Source organism: Octodon degus, unplaced genomic scaffold, assembly GCF_000260255.1.
Source record: "Octodon degus isolate 3935 unplaced genomic scaffold, OctDeg1.0 scaffold00033, whole genome shotgun sequence".
NCBI lineage: Eukaryota > Metazoa > Chordata > Mammalia > Rodentia > Octodontidae > Octodon > Octodon degus.
Window position 1 is genome coordinate 177,021 of NW_004524609.1, and position 17,503 is coordinate 194,523.

Sequence of the window (17,503 nt, forward strand, 5' to 3'; positions counted from 1 at the left end):
TACACATGGACAACATTGAAGTAGGGGAAATGCCCACAGAGGATACCATTCTCCAGAGTGTCATGCCATCATGCCAGGCTGTGGCAGATTCTAGTCTCTTTTTCTGCACTTCCTCAGGCTCAGCTCTAGGGCTAGTAAATTTTGGGGTTCAACCCTCTTATCCACTTGTTTGCTGCCCACCAAATACCACCTGGCACTACCCTGTGCTCTGGACTGCCTGAAGAAGGCATCTGGGCCCACAGGCTTTCAGGCAATGACCAGTTTTGGACATACCAGCTAAGGTGGCTTGCTGGCTATATCTTAGCCAAACCACACCCCACTCAAAGTCCCTAGGAGTTTTTGCCCCCACCTCCTAGGGCTGGCACCTGCAGCAACATGAGGCCCTAAATGACCCCAGGAAGCCATCTGGTCCAGCCTCCCCTCCCTGGCAGTGTCTTGGTGGCCAGGGAAAGTGGCCTGTCTAATTCTCAGAAAGACCATTAGGGGCTCTTGAACTCTCCAGACTGTAGTGCAGGACTTGGGCTTCAGCAGCAACCCTGCTTGGAAAGCCACCTGGAAGCTACCCAAGGAGGTCCCAGCAGACCTGATCCAAGGGTGTGTGGAGGGTTCTCTTCTGCAGCGTTGGTCTCGGGCTGCTGTATTCCCTAGCAATGGCAAATCCACAATCAGCTTTTTCTAGGCAGATTAGAGCCAGGAAGCTTCAGAATCAGCTCAGTCCCTGAGTAAAATCTCAGGGTGCCTGTGTCCTACAGCAAGTTAAAGGTTTTCCTTGGCCTTTTTTTTTCTTCTTCCCCTCCCCCCCTCCAGAACCAGGGATTGAACTCAGGCTATTGCACTTGCCAGGCAAGCATTTATTCTACTGAGCTATCTCTCCTCCTTGGCCTTTTTCCTTCTGGGGCCCTTCTATGTCTCTCTTTCCCTTTTTTCCCCCTGTCCTTTCTTCCTGGGTAGCTCCAGCTCCCTCATTCAGTACCTCTACCCTGTCTCTATTTTTGTCTCTCTGTCTCTCCACTCTGTCTCTCCCTTTTCTCTCCTTCCCTCCTCTTTCATCTCCCCCTCCACCCCCTCTGGTTGAGCATGGGGCTAGGAACGCGGCAGAAGCCTCAACAAGCCCAGGCGGCTCTCCGGACCCTTGGTGCCCCCAGGGGCCAGTTTCTTGCTCTTCCCAACACATGCTGGGAGTGAGGACCAGCAGGGGCATCGGGTTTTGAGCCACGGGCACCTGTAGCCCAGATTAAAGGCCAGGAATGTCTGGCCCCCTGGCGAGGGACTTCCTCCAGCCATGTCCTCTGCCCCAGGAAGAGCCTGCCACTCATGGCCTGAGCAGGATTCTGGTGGCCCTTCTGCTATGATTCCCCGAGCAGGTCCTCACCTCACTCTTGTAGCCCCCGCTTCCTTCACCCAGGCCATGACTGCTGCAGGGCCCTGGGTGTCTTGTGTAGCTGGGGAGAGGGGTATAGAGAGGCAACTAGGACCTGGGTAAGACCCTGAGATCTGGCCACAATTTCAGCACCTCTCAGGGCTGAGATCAGAGAGAGAAAAACAGAGATGGGGGTGGGGGTGCTACGATTTTCTTTTCCTTTGGGGAGAGTAAGGTATGTGGATGACTGTTCTGTCCACACAGGACCCAAAGCCAGCTTGTAGTTCTCAGGTGAGTGAAGGGCCCAGGCCCGGGGGGGCAGGAGAGCTGGCAGTGCGGAAAGTCCTGGAGGCCCGGGCTGCTCCGGGCTAGGCTGCTGCGTTTCATCGGCTCCAAACAGTTCTGTCCCAAGGTCCAACAGGGTGTGCGAGTGGAGGGAGCCTCGAGGAGGAGAAAGTGACCCGACTTGGGGAGCAGGATGAGCCACTGGCCGGTGTCAGTTGCAGGAAATGCAAAGGCAGCGGGAGGTCCCCGACACCAATCTGATCCCTGACAAAAGATTCCCATGACACCGGTCTGCGGCCCAGGCCCCCGGCGCCGCCTGCGGCCAGACCTGCAGCCTCCGAGGACTCCTCTGCGTGCCTCTCAGACCAGGGCAGCGACCTCCTGCAGGCGCGGGAGGCTGGAGGCCGAGAAAGCTTGTGTCTCCAACCGGGTCCCGACCGCCCGCGCGGTTCTGCAAGCCTCCGCGGGCTCTGTGCTCGCGATTCGCAAGGTGCAAGTCCCTGGGGGCCTCGGTCCCCCGACGGAAAGGGCGCCACCCACTCGTGCCACGCCACCTGCCGCCACGCGAGCGCCCTCGACCTGGCCGGAGGCTTCACCCAAGTTTGCGGCGCGATGCCCTCCCCAAGCCCGAGCGGAGGCCGGGCGGAGGGCGTGATTGACGGCTCAACTACAGACTCATCTCCTACCTTAGGCCGCGCGCGCTGATTGGCTGCGCGCTGACATCCTCGAGCCCTGCTGCTCCGCGCCGGCTCGCGAGGGGGGCGGCCGCGGGTGGAGGTGCGCTCTGACAACCCGAAAGTCATTTCCAACCCCAAGTGGACTTCGTTCCAACTGTTGGGGGCGTCGCTCCCCCTCTTGATGGTCGCGGGCAAACTTCCTCCTCGGCGCCGCTTCTAATGGAGCCCCACCTGCTCGGGCTGCTCCTCGGCCTCCTGCTCGGTGGCACCGGGGTCCTCGCCGGCTACCCAATTTGGTGGTAAGACTCGCTCCCGCCTGCCCGGCCCGTGCCCGCCGCGCCGGGAGGTGGGGTCGCCGGCCGCGAGGGCCGCAGCGGGCCGGGCCCCGTCCCCCTTGCGCCCCAGCCCCCCGCCGCCCACCCTCCTGGATTTGCTGCCGGTGTCGCCTTCAGAATTCAACTCCTGGCTTCTTGGATAATCACCATTTTCCCTGCTCCCCGCCGCAGAGGCGGGAAGACTTTCCCCTGCTTGGAAGGTCTCCCATTCGGGATCCGAGTCCTCCACCCATCCCAATGTGGGGTCCCCGAAGACCCTCCGTGTGATTGCAGTTGGGTTTCTGGAAACCCAGCGCTGTCCCTGGGGCCCAGCCACTCCTCTTCTCCATTTTGGGGTCTTCATGGCAAAACCATCCTGCTCCTGCGTTGCCACCCCACCTCCGCGGCGCTTCGGTCAGATTTCCCCACAATGCCCCCCTTTGCCTTGGTATTTCAGACCCCCAAGGCTCCGGGGACCCCTAGGGCAGGGCAGTGGGGGGTTTCATCAGATTTCCCGGACTCTGCTCTAGATTAATTTTGAGCCTCTGGAGTGAATATGAAATTTGCTGATGCGAGGTGCCATTGAATTCGGTTGTATTCATTTCTTGCTTGTCCATCCGGGCGGGGGGGGGGTCCTCGAAAATGTAGTTGTTTGGGAGGGGTGGGCTTGTTGTTCTTTGACCAAAATCCCAGTTCTCCGTGTCACATTCGTTTCTTTTGGAAAACCGAGGACCGAGGAGAAAGGGAGAGGGAAAGGGGAATTCTGTTCCTGAGAAATGCGGATACAAAAGACATTTTAGTAAATAAGGCTAGGAACCCAGGCGCTGTGCTTGGGAGACTGCTGGCGTGGGGAGGTACCGACTGGGGAATAAACAGCCCTTTGGGAGCCCCAGCTCCAGGGGAACCCCTTATTTTTCGAGAGCCCTATTGCAACCCCCCTCCCCCCGCAGGTCCCGGGGGCCAGCCAGGAAGGCACACTGAAACCAGTTTTCTAAATTACACCCCGCCTTTCCCCAGCCTCCAGCCCCCTGCATTCCGGAAAACTTTAATTAAAGAATCTTCCCCTCCTGGACGTAGGAGAGCCCAGCCTGGGGGTGGGAGGTGAGGAGGAGAAGGAATTTGGGATCTGTAGTGAGAGGGGGCTGTGGCCCTGAGTGAAAGTCAGAAGTGGTTGGTTGCGTGTCCCCATTCTCCTGCTTGCCACTGCGAGCCTGGGAGGGGAACCAAGCCAGCAAGACTTGGGGGCCACACCCTGAGGCTCCCTCCAGTTGTTTGGGGTGGCAGCATTTGTGTCTGGCTGCTTAGGGGGTTCCTGAGATCGGGGGATGGATAGGAGCACAGCTTGCCAAAGACTCTTGTTGTAGGGCCCTGAGAGTCATCCCAGAATGACCCAGCTTTCCCCTGCCTGTGCCCCAGAACTGGCCTGAGGCCTCCTGCACATAAAGAAGCCTATGGGGTGATAGCAGGGGCAGCCAGGAATACCCCAGCAGAGAGTGCTGCCAGTTTGGAGAAGGCTGCCTCATTGGCCACTCCTGACCTGCTTTCTATCCCAGGGCTGAGGCTGGTTCTATTCAGTGTCTTCCCTGCCTTCTTGGTAGTCCAAGCAGTAGGAAGAGAAAGCATGAGGTGGCAGGGACAGAAGACAGCCACTTCCCTGCCCAATGGCCTGGAGGAGGCACATGCTGGGGTAGTGCCCATGGCAGCTGGTGGTTGTTGGTGGGGTCAGTGTGTAATGGTGTCTGGGAAACATCTAGATAAGATCCACTGAGTAGGGAGAAACACTGAGAAAACGTGGAAAGCTGAGATATCATACACATACTACTATATGTTTGGGGGCCTAGGGGGACAGGGATACTGCTTTGTTTATACTGAGGAGAGACCTCAGTGTGTGTGTGTGTGTGTGTGTGTGTGTGTGTGTGTGTTCTGGGTCTGTGACCCTAACAGCTGTCTCTGCACTGGTGTGCCTCTAGGCAGAGTGACTTGTGCCCGAGATTGGGCAGTTGTGCAGGTGGGATGTACCCGGAGACTCGAAGCCTATGGCAAGGTGTGCCGTGTCTCTGCACACCATGTCAGCAAGTGGCCAATTCTGTTAGGTGATGTGTGTGAAAGCGAGGGAGGGGGAAAGGAAGTGTAAAAGCTAGAAGTCCCTTTGCCCGTGGAAAGGTCTGTGCCTGTTTCTGCTTGTGACGTTTTGTGTAACTGTTAGTGACTGGGCATGTGAGTGTGCTGTCTCTGTGTGTGCATGCCCTCATGACAGAGTAGGGGAAGCCCCATGGGCGTCTTTGTGAATGACATCGGTGCGCATAGCTATGACCTGATTGTGCTTCTCAAGTGTGAACTTAGGTCCATGCTGTGTGCAGCCTGTGTTTAGCTTGCTGTGGCCCAGAGGTCTCAAGAGGTAGCTGCAAGGCAGGCACACTGAGCTGGAATTCCAAGCTGGGGTGGGTTGGCTGTTCCTTGAGATGAGCTTACCCTCTCTGCTTGAGGACTGAGGTCATTTTTCTTAGGTCTTGGAGCTGGGATGTCAGGTGGGTCAAGTCTCAGGACTAGATGGTGGATGGGTCTCCTGATTCCTGACCTCCCTCTACCTTCCCACGCAGGCCTGACCCCAGTCCTTTGGCCTCTGAGCCCAGCTTGTCTACTTCTTTGGCCTATCCAGTTCACACATTCTCCAGGAGGGACTGGTAGGGAAAATATTTCAGCTAAAATTTTTCTGTCCAGGTCTCCATCAAGGAAGGGCCCCATCCCAACAGGCTGACGGAACTGCAGGGAGATGTAAGGGGCAATGTGGCCCAGGGCATCCCAGACAGATGTCCATGCACCTTGGCACTGAGCCAAGGTGCATGGACAGCAGCCTTGATTTCTAGAACTCTCCATGTCAGTTCTAGTCTAGGGTTCTTGGTGGAGAAACTTTTCCTTCTTCTCTTGTTTGAGGGAAAGGAATTCACTTTCCTAAGGCCTAGCTTAGAAGCTGCTGTTCCTGAGCAGATGTCCTAAAGAGAGAGGCCTGTGCTGAGTGGCAGTTACAGCTCAGCCTGATGTTATGTGTCTAAGGATCCACCTCTCTGGCTCTTTATCCTCACCCTTCATTCAGGACCACCAGCCTGCCCTGCCTTTATTCATTTATCTATTTATTTGCCCTGCCTTTTAGCTTGGGCGAAAGTATCTCACTGAGGACATGGGCAGTGAGCTAGGAAAATAAGACCTGAGTTTGGAGCCAGGGAGATAGCTTGGTGGCAAAGAGACTACCTGGAAAAACATGAGGTCCTGAGTTCAACTCCTGGTACAACAAAACAAAACAGAGCAAAAACAGAGTTTCTGGTTTACTGCCCTGGGACCCCTCCCCCAACCCAAAAGCCCCGAACCCTTAAGCCCTGCCTCAGTTTCCCCTTGTACCTCTGCCTCCTCCCACCCTCTCCTCCCTCTACCCATCTCCCCTAGGCCTGTGAACATGTTCAGTCAAACCCCATGAGGGTCAGTAGGCTGGGCCCAGGGAGCACCTGGAGACTGCGGGGGAGGAAGGCCCCAGGCCAGGTGTTAACACTTGTAACAGGCAGGAATTACAGCTGGCTGGGACTGGGGCTGGGGCTGATCCCACAGACAGACAGATGAGCTGATACCGGAATGGATAGCCAGGCTTTAGCAGGGTGGTCTTCCTTCCAGGGCAAGCCTTGCCCTGGGGAAGGTGGCAGGGAAGTGAGTACAGGTCTTTCTGATGGACGGGAGTCCATGGTCCACCTGCTCACCCCACCCTCTGTGAGCTGGGGTTTGGGTCCACAGGAAACATAATTGGTGGCCGATGTGGTGGTATTCTTCTGGTGGGATCACATTTTCCTTTAAAAGAAAACAAACAGACAGAAACAGGCCCACAGTTTTAGTAATACCAGAAAGTGTGTCCTTGGAAGAAAATGCTTTAGTGTATGGGATGAGGTAGCTGGGAAGGGACAGTTGTCAAAGTTCTCCCAGAAGCTCTGAGCATTTTTACCAAGGGCACCGAGGCAGGAGGGGCCAAGAGGTGAGTGCTGGGTGGAGTCTGGACCCTGGTGAGCACAACTTGAAGGCTGAGGGCCTGAAGTGCCTTCCCTGGATCAGTCCTCCTGCTGGGAAGACCCCCTCATGTGGAGGTCAGATGAGGCAGGAGCTTCTGCAGGGATCTGTCATACAGACCCAGGCCACCCTCGCAGTCCAGCATCACTGAAAAAGGTGCAGGCTCTGAGCCAGAAGAGGCAGGCTGTGGGGGAAATCTCTATGGCAGATTCCGCCAAGTAAGTATCTTGGCTTCACTGGCCACAGAGTTCATGTGCTATCTGGGCAGACCTGGAGCTGAAGTGCCCTGGAAATGAGTGGGGACAGGGAGTTGTGACCCTGAGTTTTCTCTAGATCAAGAAGACACCTTTGCTGGAAGAGGTCTGGGCAAGAGACAAGGAGTCTGGAGTCTCTGGAGTCAGGGCACACGAGTGATTTTTTGTGGAGGAAGATACAGCTAATAGACTGTCTCTATTACAGAGTGAGTGAGGAAGAGGGGGCGGGTGAGGCATTGAGGAGCCTTCTCCCTATCCTGATGTTTTCTCCCAAAGCTTCCCCTCTAACTGGTAGAGAAGAGGTGCGCCCCACTCAAAGGTGGGGCTGCCTTATATTACATCTATATATTCATGGCATCTTTGTGCTGGAAACAGCTCGCACTGGCAGTGGAGAAGTCCTGTGTCTCAGTTCTGAGTTTTCCACCAAGCGGCTGTCACCCGGTATGACTATCTGTCTGGAGGGGTTCACTTTCCTTGACCACGCTGAGTCGTCCCTTCTGTCTCCCGAGTCACAGAGCTGTGGGAGGGCCTGGACTTGTCGCTGTGAAGCGTGGGCATTCACAGCAGACCCTCGGAGTCAGCCTTGGGCAGTGCGCCCCTGTATCTCTCACTGCACCCCCATTTGATCCAGATCTTGGAGCAGGCTGCCGGCTTACACTTCCAACCTCACCCCAAACACTCCATTCCTCTGTTTGCATTAGGGCAGGGTAAGCTCTCCAAGCCTAATTTTCCCTATCTGTAAAATGGGTATAGTGATTGCCTCTACCTCTCTGGGTTGCAAAACTATGTAAATAGCATAGATTGAGCCTGGTATATAGCAAGTGTTATGTACAGGTTAGATATTTTCACCGCCTTTCTGCAAACTATTACTCATTGAAGTCCAGGATCCAAGCTTGCCTCTTCCAAGGAGCCTTCTTAGACTGGCCCACCTAACTCTTCTCAATTGTTCCTCAGAGCCAGCTTGCCCTGAGTGCTTGGCACAGGAACCGCAGGCTTTAGCTTCATTCTTAAGCTGGAGAAGGTAAGCCAGGCGGCTTTCCTCAGCTCCTCGCCAGCCCAGGAATGAAAGGGGCAGAGTGAAAGCCACACTGGAGCTCCCGGAGTCCTCCCCCTCCCACAGTACGCCGGACTTTCTAGCAGCCATTGCCATTTCCAGCTGGGGCCTGAAGCCCCCTGGGGCTGGGCCAGGAGGGTGGGGAGCAGGCTCCTGGGGGAGGGGCACCTGGGCCGCAGGAAGAGCAGTGAGCAGAGAAGTTGCTGCTCCGGGAGCGGGAGCGAGGGATGATTCAGAAGGTGATTTATAGACGGAAGGCAGAAAGCCTGGCTGCTGGCAGAAGCCTGCTGCTTAATTACATTCTTTGGGGGTGGAGGTGTGTGTGGGGCAGCAGTGGATGAGAGACTTCCACCTCCTTCCCATCCAGGTCCGTCCCTGTGCTGTTCCTGTCCCTGCCAAGGTCTCTTTCCCCTGCTGTTCCAGAGAGAAGCCCCCGTTCCTAGCCAGAGGCTCTGGGTGGAGCAGGTGACAGGAGGGTGGAGGCAAGAGGCCTTCTGGGTCTCCCCAGGGCAATGTGGATAGGCTAGGTTGCAGGATGTGATGCCGGGAAGACACTGGGTTTCCACGCCGCTTCTGGGCAGGTGAATTGCTAATGGCAGCCAGGCAGAGGGCTTCTGGAGTCTTCTGAGTGGCTTTTTATCCTACTGCTGCCTCTGAGGGTCTCCAGGTTCCCCACTTTTCTGTTGCTCGGCTTTCAGTGGACTATAGGGACTGGACATCAGTTCCCATGCTCGGGGGCTGAGCCCCAAGTCTTTGGTGCTAGGTGTACAGGTGAGTACAGTGGCTCCCTTGGCCTACCGTGGTTCTGCAGGCAGAGTCAGCCCTGTTGCCATGTGTACACTTCCTGTACCAACATGGACAAGGTAGTGATGGTGCTTTTTGATCCTCATGCCACCTGCACTGTGCTGTGAAACCTAAAAGCTTCACTCTTGTGTCTGGAAAGGTGTGGGGTGCACAGGAGTAAGGTTGCTGGGGCTGCTGGTATCAGTTTGTCTGTTTGCAGCTTGGTTAGTACAGCAGGAGGAGTTGGCAGGGGTCAGAATGGGGACACTAGACAGTTCTCTGGTTCCCCCTGAGGCAGGCCTTCTCAAAATGGCCTCATTATGTGTGTGGAGTAAATTCCAGAAATGTCAGTCACACCCATATGTCTCCAGGAAAGATGGGGACCCAGAAGTATGCTTGGGACGAGAGGGGGCAGCCTGAGGGGTGGAGATTTCTGGGCAGGGAGTTGGGACCTAAGACCCAGTTCTGTCACCAGTTATGGTGGGATATTAGGCAACTTCCAGGCATCCTGGCCTCGTGAAAGAGATTTGGACCTCCCCACTGAGCCTCCAGATCTCAGCCCCGGAGCTGGGTTGTATGGTTCTGTGCTCAGCTCCGCCAGCCTTTGGGAGTACCTGTGCCTGCGGAGGGGGTCACTGTGCATAGGTGGGATGCAGACCGATTCCCAACCTCCCCAGACCTCTGTTGCTCCTCTGAGGACTGAACAGGAATAACCTCCCCTCCCTGCCTGCAGGAGTAAGGGCTTCAGGGGGAAATCTGTTTGAAAGCACCTGGAGGAGGGTCTGTTCTTTCCAGAGAAGTTAATCATCACTGCTGATCCTAGAGAGAGGCCGCTGGCCCCTGCCCAGAGAGGGTACTAAGAAAATTTCCACGAGCCCCTCTAAGCCTCTGAGTTTGAAGAGTTGGTTTTTAGTAGCAGAGTAAGGAGTGGGGTTGAACCTGGGAGTTCTATGCTCCTCCCTGAGGGGCCATGGGGCTGGATAGTGAGCTCCCTGTGGGAACAGCGCAGAGGCATCAAGTTGAGGATGGGCTTGGGGCTGGGGTCCTCCTACCTAATTCAGAGCCCACAGACCTGATCTAGCTAAGCCAGGCATGAAGTGGGATTTCCAGCCAGGGCCATGTGGTGGGAGACGCAGGTAGCACGGAGGGTGAGGTGAAGGGGATGTCCGAGACCTGTGGGCATCAGGGCACCTTAATGGCCTGGATAAGGCCCAAAATGGCCAGAGGGGAGTCCAGCCATTTCCTCCAGCTGGGCTGGAGAGACAGGGACGGAGTGTGCAGTTGTGTGTGGTGAGGGGATTGGGAGCAATAGGACCCAGGCCTGGGTCCAGCAGGAGGGCTGTTCTGCAAAACCTGCCCTTGGGCAGAGCCCACTTATCTACCAGGGCCAGCTGGGTAGGGAGGAAAAGCAAGCAGGGCCCATTAAGAATGCAAACGGGAGGGCCAGGGAGATGGCATAAGCACTTCCCTGGCAAGCGCAAGGGCCTGAGTTCAATCCCCGGTTCCTGCTGCTGCTGCGTGAGTGAGCAAGTGCTATGCTCCCGAGCCAGTTCTACTTTTTAAAAATATTTATTTACTTATTTTATGTAGGGTCTCACTATGCAGTTCATACTCATAGTGATCCTCCTCTCTCAGCCTCCCCAGTGCTGGGATTTCAGGTATGAACCACCGCACCTAGTTTTGAGGCAGGCACAGCATGCAGTACTGGGAATTGAACTCAGGTCCTTGAGCTTGCCAGGCAGAGGTTTAGACAGTTAAACTATCCCCCCCCCCCAGCCAGTTCTAAAACAAGGATTTCTGAGGGAGTCATTTCTTGCTCTAAAACCTTCTGTGGCTCCCTGCTTTTGTCTGGCACTGAGGCTCCTTAGGGTTTCTCCTCTATCTTCCTATTTATTCATGTCTTTCCCAGCCTCCAACATCCCACCTTTGAATGTGTGTCCTTGTCCTTACTGGCTCAGGTCGTGTGAAGGACAGCCCTGGACTGCAGAGACAGAAACCCTTGACTTGCACATGCTGCAGCCCCTGAAGCTGCGATATCTTTGTTCTGTGATCTCAGTTTGCCTGTGTCTCCCATCCCTGGTCCATTTGCAGGTGTTTTCTGTTTGTGTATTACTTATTTTCCACATTCACACGCTCACACTGCACTTGAGTGGCCACGGCTTTAGTTTGAGCACTTCAGGTGACAGGACTGTTTCTCTGCCAGGGCCATCAGGATACCTGGTTCCATTCCCACCTCCACCTGCATTACCAGACCCACCCTTAAGGCAGCCTGAGCTGGCCCAACAAAAATTTAAAAAATCATTCTCAACTTAGCTGCTTGGGTAAATGCAGGGAGGCGCATAGGACTGTGGTTCGATTCCCAGCTCCAGAAGCTGTACCAGACCTGCCCTTAAGGCAGCTTAAAGTAGCCAAAAAAAAACCCCCAAAACCCTCCTTCTACCAGGACCAGGTCACCGTGTTTCTTCACTTTGTACTATGTGCTGGTTTCCACAGAGATGTGAGGATCTAACCCTAGTTTTCCCCATTTCTCGAGTCCTGTCACACAACCTGCACACAGTGGAGGGCCGTGTCTGGGGCCTGCAGGGCCTAAATCTTCAGGCTCAGACGTGGGCTTTCTGTCTAACATAAGAGCTCGCTTATTCATGCAGCACCCTGTTCCCCAGCAATGGTTTGGAGAGAAACACACTTGACCATCGCCTTGCAGGGTTCCCGGGTGCTGTTCATAAGGCTCAGGGAGCCCCTGAGTTGGAGATATCACCTCCCATGTGTCAGGCTATGATGGCACCACACGAGCATTTTATTGCCTTTGAACTGATGGCAGGGTGACCTTGGTCACATTGCTGTTTCCTGGGCCTTAAGCAGGAAGAAGGTAAAGTAATTGGCCTGTTACTTCCACCCATAGCCTCTTGCTGTGTGTTTTGGCTCCTTTTCTCCATCACCTGTGTGCCGGAAAACAGATGGACAGAATCTTCTTTCTTTCTTTCTTTCTTTCTTTTTTTTTTTTTTTTTGCGGAACCAGGGATTGAACTCAGGCCCTTGCGCTTGCCAGGGAAGCGCTTATTCCACTGAGCCATCTCCCCGGCCCAGAATCTTCTTTCTTATCCAAGTCCAGTTCCTCTTCTATTGTCTCTGATATTGCTGATTTTTCACTTGGCTTTTACAACTTGACATTCAGCTTTATTTCTTCCTGAGTAAAATCTTTGTACCTGTATTGACCTTAACTTGGTGTACTTGTCTTCTCCTTCACCTGATCTTGATTTTCTGATTTCATTTTGTTATTTAATCTCATTTGTTTTGTGTCATCGGAAACAGACACCATGCCTTGCAACGGCTGTATTCTCACTGCCTGGCCCATACGAAGTAGAAGCTTAATAAATATTTGTGGCCTTTGGAGTAAACATTTGTCACCCCCTCTGTCAGATCCTTTCTGAAAAGAGGCAAAACACATATAAATTAAAAAGAAACAAATGCTGGGGGCTTGGCCCTAGCTCAGGCCTTTAAGTGGCTGCTTCCACAAAGCTGTCAGCCTCAGGTTGCTGGAGTTCGAACCTCACAACTCTCCCGCTGGCCAAAAGTGCCCTGAAGGCATTCGAGCAAAAAAAAAAAAAAAAAAAAAAAGAAACAAATGCTGCTCTATTAGGTTGGACACATTTGGTTTGATAGAATTTGAGAGACTTAAACAAACAGGTTCTTTGTTTAAATTTTTCTCCTCTCTTTCCCTTTTCTCTTTTTCTCAACCGCTCTTTTTCTCTTTTTGTGGCACTTAGGATCACACAGTATGGAGCTGCATGTGTGCTGAATGGGCATTGTACTGCTGCACTACCTCCTGGCCTTTTTCTTTGGAGGGCGGGATACTAGCAGTCCAACTCAGAACCTCGTGCTCGCCACTGCACTGCTGAGCTACATCCTTGTCCCTCACAGCCCTGTTTTTTTGCTTTTCATTTTTAGTACAGGGTCTACAGAGTCTTACTACACAGGTCAGACTCATAGTGATCCTCCTGTTTTTTTTTTTTTAATTTTTATTTATGTGTGTGTGTGTGTGTGTGTGTGTGTGTGGCCAGCTCAGCCCACCAGGGGGCGGGGCTGGCTGGCATGTGGTGCTGGAGGATTGAACCCGGGTCCCTGTGCTTTGCTAAGCTTGTTCTAAGTAGGTGCTTTAGACCACTGAGCCATCTCACCAGCCCCGATCCTCCTGTTTTAAGCCTTCCAACCACTGGGATTACAGGTGCTCGCCACCATGCCTCGTCTACAGCCCTATTCATTTGGTTGTTTGTGGAACCGGGAATTGAACTCAAGCCCTTGTGCTTGCCAGGCAAGTGCTTATTTTACTGAGCCATCTCCCCAGCCCCTACAGCCCTGTTTTTTAAATCATATTTTTGAGACAGGGTTTCATTAAGCTGCCCATGCTGAACGTGCGACCCCCCGAGTCAGCTTCCTGATGCACACACCCATGGTGCATGCCTGTACCCAGTACCAGTCAACCTTGTTGGCAGCTCTCTTTCCCGATCTGCTTCTTTCTAGCCCTAATGTTGTGTCTAGTCTTCCTCCTCGAATTCTTGTTTCTGTGGATGACAGTGTTTCCCTTCCCCAGGCTCTTGTCACCTCTGGTTCTCCTGCCTTTGCCTTGGACCCTGGCTGGCACTCTTGCTACCATTCCACAGGTGATACGGGCTGCCCCCCACCTCTCCAGCTGGGGTGCTCTGTCTGCACAGACCAGGCCAGACTGTCAGATGTTGCTATCCAGGAAGCTCAGAAGAAGACCTTGGGGACAGCCCCGGAGCCTCCTACTGCCCAGGATCTTCCCGTTAACAAATCCCAGAACAGGCTCTGGCTGGCCCTGGGAGGCACCAACTGCCATTTTTAGAGCACCAGTGTGGGGGCTGTGGCCTGCCCCGTCCACTCAGAGAGGCAGCTGGCCCTGAGCAGCACCCTGGAGAGTACCCATGTGCCCATGGCTTTGGCAAGAATGGCAAACCCAACTGGGCGCTCTTCTGCCTTGCCCAAGGTTCTGGAGGCAGTGGCGTTGACCTCAGTGCTGTCCCAGAAGCTGAGGCAGCTCAGAACATGTGCATCTTTGTCTCCAAGCAGGTGAGGAGCAAGTAGCGAGCAGGTGGAATATCCAGCCAGGAGTTCGTGGTTGCTATGGGCGGCGTCCTGGGCACTGAGGAAGATGCCACATCAGCTCCTCTCCCAGCAGCTGGGAGGCAAGTACTCTTGCTCTCCAGATGAGAACCTGAGGCGGCCACTCTACTGCCCCAGTCTCCGCAGCTGGTAGCCCCAGAGCTCCAACCATGACACAAACTGCCAGGCCTCACAGCCTCTAAGGCCACCACATCCCATCCCAACAGGCAGGAAGTTCCTCCTAAGGTCTGACTGCAGGCTTTCCTGACTTGGGCCAAACCCAGACTCTCTCACTGACGTGAAGAGCACTGTGGACTCCGTTTGCCCTTGAGGACCAGATGCCTCATTTCTCCCTGAATTTTCCTTCTCCATAGTCTCTTCCAAGCGACTCGGCTTCCAGGAGCCTTAAGTCACTTGTTTTTCCTCTTCCAATCTATCTTAAGCTCACCATCAATTTTTTTATTGTTATTATTATTATTTTTTTGCTCTCTTATCACTGAGCTACCTTCCCAGCTCTTTTAATTTTTCATTTTGAGGTAGAGTTTCACTAAATTGCCCAGGCTGAATTTCAACTTAAGATCTTCCTGGTTTAGCCTCCCAAGTAGCTGAGACTATGGGCATACATCACCTCACCTAGGTCTCTATTGTTTTGCAAGTTCTGTTAGCTACAGAACTGCCTGTATTATTTATTTAAGTCTTTTTTAGATAGGTCTTACGATGCAGTTCAGGCTGGCCTTAGCTCCCTTTGCACCCCAGGCTGATCTTGAACTCACCCTGATCCTCCTGCCTCAACCTACCAAATGCTGGGATTATAAGTGTGTGCCACTATGTCTGGCTCTTGACCAGGACAAGAGTAGTCCCACCCCAGACCTTTGGATCTAGATGGCTCCACCCTTGTCTTGTGGCTGTGGCCCTCCTCAAGGCGTAAGGAGCCTAGGTTCTAAGGCTCATATCCCCATGGTCCCTATCCAGCCTGGCCATGCTTCTGAGATTTCTTGCCAAGATGGCTATAAGCCTACTGCACAATTGTGCCTAGGGTGCATTCTATCAGTGCAGGCCATATGGGAGGGTAGGCCATTGGCAGGAGTTTTGGGGAGAGCTGGGCTGGGGTAGGGATAAGCAGTCTGCAGGCCAGTGGAGGCTCTCCCCATGGTACCATCTTCTAGCACATTCTTCGAGAATCTAGATTCCCAGGTACTAAATAAGGTATCTGGCCAAGATAGGAGGATAGGGTGGCTTTGTACTTTTTATCAAAGTATAATACTCTTACAGGAAAGCATACAACTTGTGATATTACCAGTCACTGAGCAACACAATCTATTTCTTAATTTGCTGAGCTGACCTGATCTGAAACCCTAACTGGCACTGGTGAATGAGCCCCCATCACTCACTCTTGCAGGGGCTACCCAGCACAGTGTCTGGAGGAGGGTCTGCCGCCCCCATCGCTGCTGTGCCGCCTTCCACTGCTCCCTTCGCAGGTGCCTTCCTAGCTCACCAGTAACACTGCCAACTCCCTCTTAGCTTCTAGTCACTTTTACCTTGAGGTCCTGTTTTCTTATACTTGGATTATTCTTCTAGGATCTTCCTCTTGCTTGGTAGTTTTGTCCTTTTTAGAAGGCCTGATGAGAAGGGTGTCAGACAGCAGATATGATCATGTTGTTCTCTGCTTCTTGGGCTGGGCCTGAGGCCCCACACCATCCAGCCCCTGCTGGATTCTACCACCTTCCCCTAACCATGTCTTCCCTCTGACCTACATTTGCTTGCACTGTAACTGCGTAGGCTTTGGGAAACAGCAGTCCTGGGCTCTGCTTCTGACTTTATAGCTGGTGATCTTAACCTCTCTGAGCCTCAGTGTTTCTCTCTTTAAATTGGGGGTAATGAAGATTAAAGGGTACAACGCAAGTGAAATAGACAGGATCTGGCATCTACACAGTGAGTAATCCTCCCCATTTGTCATCATTGATCTTATTGCATTGTTTGTGTTGTACTGCTGTACCTTTGTGCACTCCCTTGCCTTTTCCAGAAAGGCTCTGTGGACTCCTGTCTGCTGTGCAAGGCACAGTTGGAACCCAGACCCCCTCCGCAGCCTGCCCTCAGCACCTGGCCCTGCTGAGGCCTCCTGGAGTCTTGCAGGACCAGGTCTCTATCACCTGTACATACTTTACCAAGTATGGCACAGAGCATACAGCAGATGCTCAAGGACAGGTCTTGGGAAGGACACTGTTCAAAGTCACCTGATAGGCAGAGACCAGTCTCCCTGCCCCAGCTGGGTTTTCACTGTTTGAGACCTTCTGAGTCACAGGGAAGAAAAACTGGCCCTTAAGTTTTTCTTTTCTTTCTTTCTTCCTTTTTTTTTTTCTTTTTTTTTTTCAGAGCCGGGGATTGAACTCAGGACCCTGCGCTTGCCAGGCAGGAGCTTATTCTACTGAGCTATCTCCCCAGCCCCTTAAGTTTTTCTTGTGTTTCTAGTTACCTCTTCAGGGGCATCTGTCTTGTCTTCCCAGGGAGGGTTAGCCCACGAAGACAGAGTCTGCTTGCGTCTTTGTACCACTGTGAGCCATGCACACCACCCTGGTGTCCTGCCCTTCTGTGGATCATTTAGACGGTGAATCAGGCTCTTTCCCACCAACACTGTGGCCTACACTCAGCTAGGAAGCACCTCCCTGACCCTGTGATCTCACCTGAGGGCCAACCCTGAGTGTACCACTGGCTAGCTCTGGAACTTTTGGTGGTTACTCAGAAATATCTGAGTCCCCATTTCTTTCTCCGTAAAATGGTAGTGAACATTGCAGCCCCAAGGTAGTTGTGAGAATGAGATGAAATATTACACAAGGACAGAGCTGAAGGTCAAAAATAAGGGCCATTTGAAGGTCGTTCCAGGGCTGCAAGTGTTATTAAATACTCCACAGGCCCATCTTCTTTAGAGCTGACAGTTTGAATTTTTTCTAAACAGAGGGTGCTATGCTTGGGCTAAGTTGTGTACACTACATAGTTTGTCTTGTTATTACTGGATTTGAAGATTGAAGATGGGGGTAGGGGACAGGTGGCTGTGAGTCAGCGAGGACACTGGGCTGACTTGGCGTCCTGTTCAGCCCAGTGCTCACAAAGACCTCAGGTTCTTGGGAAAGGAAGGGTAAATCAGATGTGGTAGCTTCAGGGATTTTTACTGGAGATGTGAGGACTGGTCTGAGCAGGTTTAATATGGCTGCAGTGAATGGTTGAGACACTGGTCATTTTAGCCCTGCTAAGACAGTGAGTAAGCCTGGCTGGGGTTAGTGTGTACATCCATCCTTAGGTGAGGCAAACCCACTAACCTACTAAAAAGGGTGTCACCAGGCATGGGCACACATCTATGATCCTAGCACCCAGGAGGCCAAAGCAGGAGGACGGCGTGTTCCAGCTCAGGCTGGCAACTTTGAGAGCCTGCCACAAAACAAAAAAATCAAAAGGGTGAGGATTGGGGATGTAGTGCAGTAGTAGAACATCCTGGGTTGGATCCTCAGGATGGGGGAAAAAGTCTTGTAGTGAAAGAGAGAGAGCACGCGGGTCATGTGGCTTGTGCATGTCTTATAGACACCGATCATTCTCCTGAACATTAGTGAAAATAT

General features: G+C 53.2%; 1 protein-coding gene across 1 annotated transcript in view; it reads left to right on the forward strand.

The window, feature by feature from the left end:
- Positions 1-2,381: 2,381 nt before the first annotated feature.
- The window catches only part of Wnt3 (Wnt family member 3), a 45,398-nt gene continuing 30,276 nt past the window's right edge, over positions 2,382-17,503 (forward strand). The window contains exon 1 of the mRNA XM_004629988.2: positions 2,382-2,621. Coding sequence (XP_004630045.1) covers positions 2,542-2,621 — 80 coding nt within the window. The 5' untranslated portion in view covers positions 2,382-2,541. The remainder of the gene's footprint in view (positions 2,622-17,503) is intronic.